Here is a 12,346-nt window from a genome sequence, read left to right on the forward strand (position 1 = left end):
AAAGAACAGGGGGAAGAGGTTACAGACGGGTCCAGTTAAGCTAATTAGATCAATTCGAAAAGTAAAAGACCTGCAGGATCACGTCTGTGTGCCCCTGGTGTGAAGTGTGATCTTTACTGCATTGTATGTATTCTCGACAGATTCCATTAAAATGACCCCCCAGTGTTCTGGGCTTCATGTCCTCCCTTGTGTGGGACAGGAACATGCCCATCGGCACTGCAGAGACTCCTGTAGTCTGACCCTGCTCTCCTGTCTTTCTGCTAGTGCTTTTTCCCCACCAACCAGAAAAAAAAAGTAATAAACAGCTGACATGTTTAAAACAGTTTGGACCGTGCAAACATTTGTTGGGGGATAATTATTTAATGCAAACGTAAGGCTGAGCTGAAGAGCTGCGAATAGCGACTTCCTATGACGCAGGACAAGCGCCTACGAACAGGTGTGAGGGACGAGAACAGATCTCGCCCACCTTGGCGATACCCCTTGGCTTGTTTGTTTTTTTTCCCCAACTCATTAAAGGCTTCGTCACCTGGCCCGAGTGCGGAAGCCGGCGAGCGTGTTAATGCCCCCTCCCGCGCCGCTGCGTTAACACATGCAGGGTGACGGGACCTGTCAACAACACTTGCCCCCCGCCCAGACCCGGGATGCCGCAGGGGCAGGTGTCCGAGGCAGGTGTCAGGGACATGGTGTAGCGAGAGCAGATGACGCAGATCAGACGTTACTCCAGAAACGCGGCGAGGACACATCTGACACGTAGGGGGAATGTCTACCTCAAATTGATCACCCCCCCTCCCAACAACGTGGTGCTCTAGAAGCGTGCGGAGCCGGAGACACCGGTACAAGCACCAACGCCAGCAGGCTCGTCGGCATTGTACCACGGGAAGGGGCGCTGCGGTCGAATTCACTCGCTTCCTGATGCGACATGAAAAAGACGAGAGCTGTGTGGAAGCGCGTGCAAGACCCGAAGTAAAAAAAAATGGAAAAGTTTAATTAAGGCTTAAGAGATCCGAACGGAATCGCCCTAGGTCCTGTTGGGTGAAACTACACAATAATAAGGTGACATCCTCGGAGCTGAAACGTTTAAAATGGTAGTTCTGCATTCTTTTCAAACATCTCTTAACTTAACTTGTAATTACTTCACTTCTGATGAATGGAATGAACTTCAGGCAAGGTCAGACTGCACAAACCCAGACTGTAATGTAGCCAGGACACCGTTAGCTTCCCTTTCCAACAGGACCTTGGACTGCTTAATAACATATTCAGGACCTCAGTGTAAAGTCTCATGAAGTTCGGCACCACCTACCCCACTGGGCCCAGTCCCGATGCTGGGTCTTTGGTGTGGAAATTCTGGTCCATGAGAAAAAGAGCATCATGCGATAGAATACTTGATTTACTGGGGTTAGCCTCAACTGCTGTTCATGGGTTAAATCAAGACATTCCACTTACAAGGACGTCAGGATCTTTTAGTAACTGCGCAGGTGGCACGATACAGCATTAAAAGCAAACCTTGGCCATGAACTTGAAAAATAAACCTCAACTAGCAGGCCACCTGCGGTATGAGTAAATAGTCTGAGGAATATATAGTTTTAGTTTAAATGGTATTTGTTCAGATTTGCTTTAACTTGGTTTAAATTTACAATCAGTCTCAAAGCTCGCTCCTAATGGTGCGTCACATTCCAGAGGGACAGCCGCCCGTCCAGCTGGGAGAAACCTGAAGCCCCACTTGTTGCGCCATTCGTTTTGAAAAGCTCCCAGGGCAGGGATGCAGAATGTCAATCTCCCTGTACAGAACAGGCTGTTCTCAAAGCGGGCCAGCTCAGAGAAGCATGCCACCGTCCGCTGCTGCAGCCACCTAAACTGCCAACCTAATTTTAATGAACTGCAGAGCCACCCCCAGGTCAGCAATTTATTGCCCACCTGTGCTACAGAATTAAAAGCCAGAGCAGCGCCGAATAAGTGACAAGAATTCTGACGTGCAGGAAGTCTTTCAATGCCTCCAATTTAAAATATTACTTTTAAAATTGTGCCTGTACAACTAGATTATTCAAAGCATTGACACAGTAGGTACTTTGTAGGGGGGTATCACACTCAAGTTGTTCTGGCTATTAATGTAACATTAAAAGCTACTAATAGCTCCGATGCAAAAGGAATACATTTTCAGAACACCAAGGCAGCTCACCCTTTGTGGATGAGACTTACACCATCTAGTGGGTTCAGAAGGCATGTGCTTTAAACTGCTGAGCAAATTCCTCATGCAAGGAAACCCATTCATCCCTGATCAAAAAGCTTCATATTCCTGACAAGGGTCCCGACGACTCTGAGCTCCTTTGGGAAGCACAGGGCACAAGGCAGATCCACACTTGGAATGGGAGAGTGGATGACGCACACACACAGGGAATATCGCGAGTCTGCGGCTAACCCAGCCCCTCCACCTCAGACCAGCTAGTGCCCATTAACAGGATCTGCCTTCAAACATTTAGAACAGAGATGAGGAAACTCAATCTAGGCTCAGATTCCTCTGTTCAACACTTGACATCTCCCCACTAACCACTGACCTAAGGAACTAGTGACTCGACATCTAACTCCATTAATCAATCAAGATCAGACATGGAATGAAAGCCAGTTGAAGACTGGAGCTTTCTACTCCCCAGTTTAAGATGGGAAAACGGGGGTTTGGATTAACACAAAAACAAGGCAACAGGATAATCCCAACCTGGTGAGACCCCTGCATTCGGGTTTACACTCCAAGTCATTAATCCCAGGCTATTTACAATCGATGAAGATCTCCTTACGCCTTTGAGGACCTACAACTCATCATGCAGAACAGCCTTTACAATTTGGAAGTTTGCTGAACTGAGGTTTGAAGACCCCTAGGGCAGTGGGACCACCAAACTGAGTGCCTCCTCACCCAGAGTAAAGAACCTTTGATTTACAGGTCACAGGCATTAAAAAAAAAAGCAAAGTGACGAACATGTTTCAGAAGTCGGTTTATTCAAAGGAATAGGTATAGTATTTATACATACTAGCGAACAAGACCCTAAAAACATTTAGTAAGGTTATTTACATATCAGAAGGATCACAAATCACTTCGGTATCCCAAAATGCAAACAAGAAATAAAAACATGAACTTTACATTTATGGTAAAAAGAACAGAGGAAAAGCATTCTGGGAACAGCAAGTACAGGGTTAGGGTTACGGACTGCACATTGATACTGGAGCAGGTTGAAAGCCAGTAACAAGTGGATGATTAATATTTTCTGCAATATGGCCTTTTCCTCCACCAGACATCCAACTTTCCCAATACTAGCCAAAGAATTTCAAACAAGTGACTGATCAGCTTGGTCACAGGACACTAAAGGTGTCATTTAAATGGTCTGAGGTCATGGGAGCAACAGGAAAACTATGCTAGGAATAAAAATGCCAGAAAGCCAAGTTATTATTCAACTAAAAAGTCCTTAATACAGATAAAGTTCTTTAAAGTTACTGATGGCCAGATTTAAGGGCCTTATGTTGGCCTGGAGTCTCAGCTTGCATCAAGTAGCTCATCACTTCACACACGGAATCGGTCCGAGAAATTGGGAGACTGAGGAACTGTGAGCGAAACCTCGCTTTTCTTCAACTCCAATGGCTTGTAACGTCTGACTGGCTGAGCTTTGTGCACCTGTAAGAGTGCAAAACGAAACCAGGTCAAGGCACAAAGGAATATGATGGGCAACCATAGCAGTGCTTTTTACACAGATCGCAGGGTACATTTGAGTTTTCCACTTAAGGCTAAAACAGTTAGTTTTGTCAGGCTGATTCTTTTAAACTACAAGGGCTAACAGCAGGTTAAATTTAAAGACAAAAATCAAAATGCAAGTTAAAAAAATGTAGCACCAACAAATTTCGCAGACCTTCCATGCTGTAAAACAACTGAAAGACTACCAGATGCAGGAAAAAGTCGGGGCACCAAGGAGCTGAAAACGCCTACCTGCTCCTGGCGGAGTCTGGATATCTCCTCCTTTGCCTTCTCCTCCTGCTCCCTCCTCTCCTCCTCTTCCTTCAGCGCCCTTTGCCTCTCTTTCTCTGCGACAATGTGATCAAACTCCATCCGTTCTTTCGCCCGCCGCTCCGTAGACAACTGAAACCCCTCTGTCACTACGGAATTAGAAAGGGCCTCTAAGTATAGAAAGAAAATGGGGGGAAAAAAATGGGAAAGTAAAACCGAACCCCAAAACAAGCCAGGAAAAGTGTGCAGCTGAAATAGTTCACCATCTTGCATGTTGACAGCAGCACTGCTTTTCTTAATAGTTGTGAGATGCACGTGTATCAGTGCAACAATGAGAAATACTTGAGCTCTTGTGCATTCAAACCGCCCTTACCCAGCTGAAAACAGGTTTCACAAAAATCTCTACAATACCTGTAGTTGGTCTGTTCTCCTTTTTGGGAACGAACGGCTCCTTGTGGGTGACGGTGTTGGGACGCGCCCTGAAGGAGGCAGCCTCAGCCTGCTGCCTCAACTCTTCCTTAAGCTGCAAAAGAAAGGTCAAGCTTTTTCAGCAACAGAGGAGCCCAGATTCTGGGAGGCAGGCAGGCGTCACGGCATAAAAATAAGACATCGGACACTCAAGTTCAAAAGAGCAACCAAACAGCACAGGCTAGTTTAACACTATCCTGACAGATCCCAAAAGCGGAAGACTCAGACGTTCACGACGACTTCGAAAGGCTCACCGCTTGCTCCCAGTGTTCAGTCTTCTTGGCGCCTCGCTCATCGATGAGCAGTTTGAAAGGCTGCACCTTGGTGGCTTCAGCCACTTTCTTCTCGGGCAGGTGGACTTCACTGAAGTCAGGCAGTGGCTGAGCTTTGAAGTTGGGAACCTTAAAAATAAAGTTGTGTGCATGGGGGTGAATTAAAACGGCTGCTGTGTTTTACAGAAAACAGTTTGAATCGTGAGGAGTTTCACTAACACGGGTTTCTGAGCAAGCTAGAATACTGAACGTGAAAGGGGAGCAGTTTCAGCTGTCCATTAGAAAGGGTCACAAGGCTGGGAAAAAAAGAAAACAGTTCAAAATAGTTACCTCCTCATGGCGAAGTTCCTCTAACTTCTTTTCTTTGAGAGCCAGTCTCTCCCGCTCTCTGGCATCAAATGAAAACGGACACACTTCTACATGTTTATTTTCCAGGGGTTTAGGTTGGAAAGGAAGTCCAAAGTGTGGCATTGGATGGGCCTTAATCACAGGACACTCCTTTTCCTGGAACGACAGATGCATTTTAATAAAAACTCTAAAACTGCTACTTGAACAGTTGAACTATAAATGAGAACAATAACATACCTCCTCCTTCTTGGTCTCGATGCGGACCCTGTTCTTCAGTGCAAAAGCTGGAGACTGTGGTACCGTTGGGGGCAAGTGCTTCTTCTCAGGCACACCCTGTTATACAGGAAAGAGGAAAAAGGTTAAAAGAGAAACTGATGTCCAGCTGGAGCTCTCAGGTGACTAAACTGGTACTGATGTCCCCAGCTCAGGTTGGTATCCCCCCAGTGATGAGACATGATCAGCTGCACACTGCTAGGGTAGAGCTGGGACTGATTGGCCAGGGCAGCGTTCCAGCTCAGGATGATGTCACTGGGAAACACCGTTTACACTAACAGGTGAGACAGTGCCAAGTCTATAGCTCAGACGAATAATGTCTCCACATCAGCACAGGAGTGGGAGCCATAATGTTGAGGAATACACAACTGGTGCTTTCTAAATAGTTTGTGAAGGAAAAGCATAAGATTTAAACTCAAAACTGTAGTACATCTGTATCACAAGACACCAGCAAGTCTTCTGAACAGACTTATTTAGAATTAAAACCTTGTTAGCAGCCATTGCAAATATTAGAAATATGAGATTCTGCAATGCATATTAATGACATGCAAAGCAACATGGGTTTTAATTAAATGTACAGCAAATTGAGCTTTTTCATTACAATAGGAAGACAGAATACCTGGCAACTAAACACTGATTCTTCAGTCATCAGTAAAACCTTGAACCATTTGTACCGATTCTACATGCAAAAACATTAGACTCAAGATTCACCAAGATTAAGCCAGGGTGAAAGGGTAACGTACCACAACATCTTCAAGTATCTTCACAGGCAGTGGTCTTGAATGGAAAGTATACTCGTCCTGGGCCTCTGGCTTCTTGCTGGCCTCCCTCTCCTGCAGCCTCTTCTCGATCTCCAGGTCGAAGCCGATGGGCTGGGTGGATTCCTTCACAGGAGGCTTCTTCGGCACAAGAGCTCCATCCAGGACTTTGCGATTCAGCTCCAGTGCTTTAAACTTGAACCTGAGAGAACATGGAACAAGAAGAAATGAAGGATGGAGAACAAGCTTGACCTAACAAAAACCAGAAAGAAGCCGACTGGCTTTTTGGCACACTAAAAGCCATATAAAATGGAACACCTTTAAGATGGTTCAAACGTAACCTCATCTGTACCTTTTGGACTTCAGCTGTAAACATCCATATTCGTAAAAGCAAATTCACAGCTCATCATGACACTTCGCTAAAAGGGCGACCATTTTTGTCACACAAATACATACTGCTGAAGCTGCTCTATCTCTTCAGCCTCAATCTCAGCAGTGCTCTTCACGAACAATGGCCGGGTCCGCTTCCTGGTCAGCAGCTGGGGCGTCTTGGGATCGGTTATCTTTAGTTTGATATTCTTCACAGGCGAGGGACCTGAAAGCAAAATAAACTCTCCATCACTCAAAGACTGACATGCCTGGAAACACGTTCAACACATGACATCAGTAAAACAAGTTTTTACAAAATGACTAATACATGGGTGTAAAATTCTCAGAATACACACTATTGAATATATTTATATATAAAACTACAAAAAACAGACTTGTTTTAGAAATCAAAATTCCTTTGAGCACACACCCATTTACAGACGGGTAAGGATCAGTCCGATTCCTTCATGATTAAATGAAACATCCTATACTGCGAGAAGCGCTAAATAGCCATACACCAAAGCCACATTACCCTTCTCTTCCTTCTGTCGGCTCCGCAGGTGATACCTGGCAGGAGTGCGTTTCTGAAACTGCTCGATCTGTTGCGCCATGGGGACATAGGCCGTTTCCTCAAACTTCCTTTTTGTGCCGCTGGACAGGTTGAAAGGCTTGGGAATGGTGTGGCCTTTTGAAACCTTCGCCTGAAACACAACATTTGCATCCTCACAAACAAGAAGTAAATCTTACATAGGACCCTGAAAGAGCCGGGAGGAGTTTCCTACGGGCGTGCAAACCATGAGAAGAAAGAAAAGGTACACACAGGCGAAGGTGGGTGCTTCCGAAGTTGGGCCGCAAAATCCACCTCTTTGTAGCTCGTGTCTGATTGGTGGTCGCCATGCGGCTTAATCCGGTCATCCGTGCGAAAGTGGAAATCCACGGGAACGGTATGGGGTATTACGGTCTTTTTAGCCGGCTGACCTAAACAAAAAAAAAAAGGAACAATTAAAAGTTTTTTCCCCCCCACGCTGAAAAGAAAAGAAACAACGTTTCGGCTGTGGAGCCTTCTTCGGGTGTGGGGAAGACAGAAAACCGGCAGTTGATAAAGCAGGGGAGAGCAAAAGCCGGGAGCAGGAGGGAAGCAGTTATCAACACTCAGGTCTGTCACTGAGAGAAGGGGGAAGGTGTGATCCTAGTTTCAGAATAGTTTTGGTTTGCTTGAACTTCTAAGAAAGAACCATGAAGCAAAAAAGCAATTTAGAGAACCTAGAAGACTACTAGCAACTGGCTGAAGAGCAGTAGCACAAGACATGTCTCACCAAGGAGGTGATAGAAATAGACTACTTTGAATCAATGCAACTAGAACTCTGAAGCAAGATTTCAGTGACAAAACCTACAGTCTTTCAAACCAATCATTGTTGGTTCAGTTCCATTTTAACAAATTGCTAGCAGACACCCATTCAGACTTAAACAGGAATCCTACTGCACCACATTAACTGCGCTGAGACTCGAAAGTAACTGAACCAAGGGTGATGTGGTGATGGAAGAACTACCATGCTTGGAGTTCATTGGCCAAACCGTTTTTCCCGAGTGGCGTTTGAGAAGTCTGAATAACATTGGCTACATAACATTCTAAAATATTACCAATTTGTCAGAGTTTTAGAGTTTCTTGTTTTCAGAAAGGGGGTCTACAGAGGGGGAGGGGAAGCTATCAAGACTCACTCCCAGCAATGGCAGCCTTGAAGGTGGTCTCATTCTTCTTCCGCTGCTCGGCCACCTCCTTCTGGAGACTGTGGATCTTCTCCAGCTCCTGCTGCTCTGTGCTTTTAAACTTGGCCAACGAGTTGCTTCTCCTTCAAGCATGAAGAAAAAGCAGGATGCTCTGAATTCCGTGGCAGTTTCTCACAGCCTCAGTCCAGTTATTACATAAAAGCAAACTTTACAAGAAAACTCTGAACCCCAGATGGGCCTTAAATGCTTTTGCAATATGAATTAGGAACTTTTCGCACGTCTAACTTGCAAATCACTTACTTGAGCACAGTTGGTGTGGTCGATCGTAATCTGCCTTTAGTTTGGGACTCATTAGCCCACCTGCTGGTTTCTGAAATCGCCTCTTCCCGAGTAGTATGCTTTGCACTCCTATTAAAATTAAAGAAAACTGTCAGTCATTTCCACATTCATTCGGGCACAAATCAAGTATCCCAGGGTGTAATACATTTGAAAAGCTAAACCCTTAGAAAAAGTGAACAACAGAGTGCTCTAACTCCCAGCGTTACCACTGTACACCCTAGTGTGACGAAGGCAAAAGTGAATTACCTTTTTATTCGATGAGGCACATTTGCTCTTGACAGCTTAGGTAGATTTAAATCTCTGCTAGAAGTTGAGCAAAAATGCAACCCAAAGTTTTAACGGACAACCACTACACAAGTTAAAAAGATTTTTTAGGATCTTCAAACAAAGGAAAAACTACACATGCATTATTAACTAAGAAAAAAATATAGGTTGTCCAGAGGACTCTTTTCAGAAGTGACCAGGCCCACCTTTGCTCAGCTTCCTGAATCAGGCTATAAGGTGGTAATGTTGCCATTAAAAACGTATATGGTGCATGCAGCCTTGAATTAAATTATTGCAAGCAGTCTCTCTTTATTGCCTCTGCCCAATTACCTACGTGTCTCTCTGCCTTTGCCTGCCTAATCGATGGATTTCCATCCAACACTGAACGTTCAAACACAAGGGCACAACATGCGCTCAGTCTGCCTTGTTTTACTCTGGTGTGGAATTAGTTTACCTCTATCTAGCTCTTGGTTATGGCTGATAAGTGCAAAAAGCATAATGCAAGGATGATCAACCAGGTGGGCCGAATTACTCCTCTCAACAAAGCTGTGATAGAGAATACAGAATTCACGTGCCTCTGGTTACGCCAGCCACTTGGGAATATCATTAGAAATCACGTACAAGTTGGGGGTTATGAATAATCATTTCACTTACTTACTAAACTGCTCGGTCAATTGCTGATTTTTACCAGTTTCATAACATTATATTTATACCTGTTGTCAGTAATGAGATTTTATACATTAAAACATCATTTGCTAGAACTCAAAGTTAAATTACTGCTACATGCTATACGGCACAGATCAACAAGAACGAAAATCCAGGCATCGTTGAGTTCCTTTGAGATTACCTTTTTCTGAGTTTTTTAACAGGAGGGTCTCCTGCATTAGCAACAGTGGCTGCTGCACTTCTCCTCTTTTCCTCACGAATTTTGGCCATTTGCTTCCGCTGGCTTTCCATCTTCTGCTGGCTGGACAATCTTTTAGAAACTCTAAACAGGTGAGGGACAGAGCAGTCAACGCCAACAAGAAAGTTTAAAAAAGCGTTTTCCTGAATTCAGAGTTTTTTTTTCCTGCTCTTGGTGGACAGTGCACAGTGATCTGTGATTTCCCAGCATGTGGAACTCTGAGAAGCTATCGGCCAACTAAAAATTCACCAGCTCTTGGGGAGATCCATACCACCCGTGAACGAAGTGGCACTCAGATCAGCAATTTCCAAAACCGGAAAGCACAGTCCAACAGAACAGGACAAGACCGTGCATTTCTCCCCCATCCCATTTTTAAATTCCAGCATGTAAGACTGTCTGACAGAGGCTCCTCCTACCTCCTGGGCTGTGCTGGAAGAGCCTTTCTCTGAGGCTGGCTGTCTGTAGATGGCCAGTGGCTCCAGGAGGTCACCAGGTTTGAAGGAACAGCAGGAGCAGATGGTTTCTCTCCTTCGGCGCCGCACTCTGAAAGGGGACATCACCCAGAAAGCTGGAATAGCTTGCCCTGAAGTTGCTTTACCAAGAGGAAAATGACCTTGCTTTCACTTAAGGATGTTAAGGTAGTGACAAATAAACATGCTTGCCTGTCCCGCGATTGGCATCTTGCACCATTGGTAAAACAAAGGCTTTGGGCACATCGGTCTTCGCTTCTCCCTTAACCTTAAACGGAGTGGTATGCAAATCCATCGTCTTGGACTCTGGCTCGGCTATCTGGTCTGAAAGCAATAACAGATGTTTCAGGCAACAAAAGGCTACCAAGGTCCTCCAAGAACTGTAAAGGCCGGCAAGCCCAGATATAACCAGCTTAAGAGGAAAGAGGAGGGTGTGGTGATTTTTTTTTATCATATTGGTATAAGTACCACAGAGGGATAAAGAAAACGCGAAAAGCCCGAGACGGTCTTACCGAACCAGTGATCTGCATTGTCCTCCCTGTCCAGGGACTTGAAGTCAATCACGACCGAAGGCGCGTCAAACTCATAATCGGCCGTCGACACCTCCTGCTGCATGTCCATCTCTCCGCCGTGCCGAGCTCCTCTGTCCCTACTGGGGGGAAAAAAGTTTTAAAATCGATAAAACCTTACACTCCGAGCGCAGCACCTGCCCCCCTTCCTTTCCCGACTGATTTTTTTTATCCCTACAGCGGTGGATAGTGTCCAGCGGTATTGGACACTATCCAATCGTAACCCTGGAATATTACAGTATTTATAAGTATTTAAAGGGGGGCAGGGGGCTCACTTTGCAGATGGGAAAAGTCCTTCTTCCGGTGGAGGGACAGACGCACTGCGAGCGGATTGGAGACGCGCAATTTCAAAGTTTTGACCGAACCGCCTCCCGACGCCCAGACAACACCAAGTACGTTTTGCTCTCTCCTTTCACCTGACTGAATTTTGGGGGTGACTTCTTTTTTTTTAAAAAAAAATCAAGGTAGAAGCCCATCGGGGTTTACCTAACCCATGTTTGAGCTGAAGATTCATCCTACACGCTTAGAGTCCGATCAGAGGGGGTCTACTTTGAAGCGATCACGGGCAGGAAAAAAAAACACACACATATATATATATATCTATCTATCTATCTGCATGAAGCGTTACTTGTGTCCTATCCTATTTATTTGGGGATAGCAGATGGAAAAAGGCGATGTCCACCTTAGACGACGACGCTAACTGAAGCAAATCCAGACGCTGTCGTTAAGGTGAACCTGTGGCTATTCTTACACAGAATCATTTATTTTTCAATACTTCAGCAGTACCTCCCCTCCCAAGAGATTACATAACTTAACAGAAACAATCCATCCAACACCCCCAGCAAAAAATAAAAACCCAAAACAGTACCGCTCAGGTCCGACGCAACTCGGCGTCTAGGCCAAACAACAAAGCAGCCCAAACTACTCACTTCAGCCACAAAACCAGCAAGGTACGTCGACTCGCATAAAAGATATGCATTATAAATGCACGATTACATACCTGTTCCAAAGTTTCTTCTCTGATGAGTAAGAAATCCACTGTATTTAAAGAAAAGTTATAACTCTCCCCCCGTCCCTAATACTTGCTCTGCAGAAAATGTCTGTCTGCTAACACCTCCCCTAGCGCCGTTATCATTTGAAATCCGTCCCTTTCCAAACTGGCCAATCAGCAGGCGACTCGCAGCCTCGGCGCATTTCTATTGGCGAAGAGGTCGAAATCGTTCAGGTAGGCTTGAGCGCTCATGGGAAATGTAGTCTTTTCATGCCACGTACTACCGACGTAAAACAAGAAAAAACTACAACACGCATTGATCTAGGGAGCGTCATGATGATGTGTTGATAACCATTTCGTGGAAGAGTTTTGGTCAAACGTGCAGGATGTGGAATTAAGGGGGATCTAAAATGTACATAAATAAGCTATATAAGACATGTAGCCCAGTTTGTCGATACTTGAAAAAAGCTTGTCCAGCCCTTTCTAACGAGTTATACAAAATTGTATTGATGGACGAGCAAGATAAGAGCAAAACTGTGGAGTGTCCGCTTCAGAACCTCTAGATTCATATGCTCGATTTACATTTTAGAAAAGAACAAGCAGATTGT

General features: G+C 45.0%; 1 protein-coding gene across 2 annotated transcripts; it reads right to left on the bottom strand.

The window, feature by feature from the left end:
- Positions 1-2,971: 2,971 nt before the first annotated feature.
- Positions 2,972-11,844, bottom strand: tpx2 (TPX2 microtubule nucleation factor). 2 transcript variants are annotated; one of them, XM_088937466.1, is made up of 17 exons: positions 11,748-11,844; positions 10,691-10,830; positions 10,371-10,502; positions 10,125-10,251; positions 9,652-9,792; positions 8,502-8,609; positions 8,193-8,323; positions 7,294-7,451; positions 7,006-7,174; positions 6,561-6,699; positions 6,090-6,306; positions 5,311-5,406; positions 5,056-5,229; positions 4,708-4,854; positions 4,397-4,508; positions 3,968-4,155; positions 2,972-3,658 (listed from the first exon to the last, which is right to left on the bottom strand). In XM_088937466.1, the coding sequence occupies exons 2-17, from the start codon at positions 10,797-10,799 to the stop codon at positions 3,548-3,550; spliced, it is 2,259 nt and encodes a 752-aa protein (XP_088793592.1). In that variant the 5' UTR covers positions 10,800-10,830; positions 11,748-11,844; the 3' UTR covers positions 2,972-3,547. The 2 variants fall into 2 exon arrangements, with proteins under 2 accessions (XP_088793592.1, XP_088793593.1); XM_088937467.1 differs by having other exon boundaries at positions 3,426-3,658; positions 3,968-4,134; positions 11,748-11,835.
- Between the last annotated feature and the right edge of the window lie 502 nt (positions 11,845-12,346).

The sequence above is a fragment of the Atractosteus spatula genome, chromosome 19 (assembly GCF_055471065.1).
Source record: "Atractosteus spatula isolate fAtrSpa1 chromosome 19, fAtrSpa1.hap1, whole genome shotgun sequence".
NCBI classification, from domain to species: domain Eukaryota; kingdom Metazoa; phylum Chordata; class Actinopteri; order Semionotiformes; family Lepisosteidae; genus Atractosteus; species Atractosteus spatula.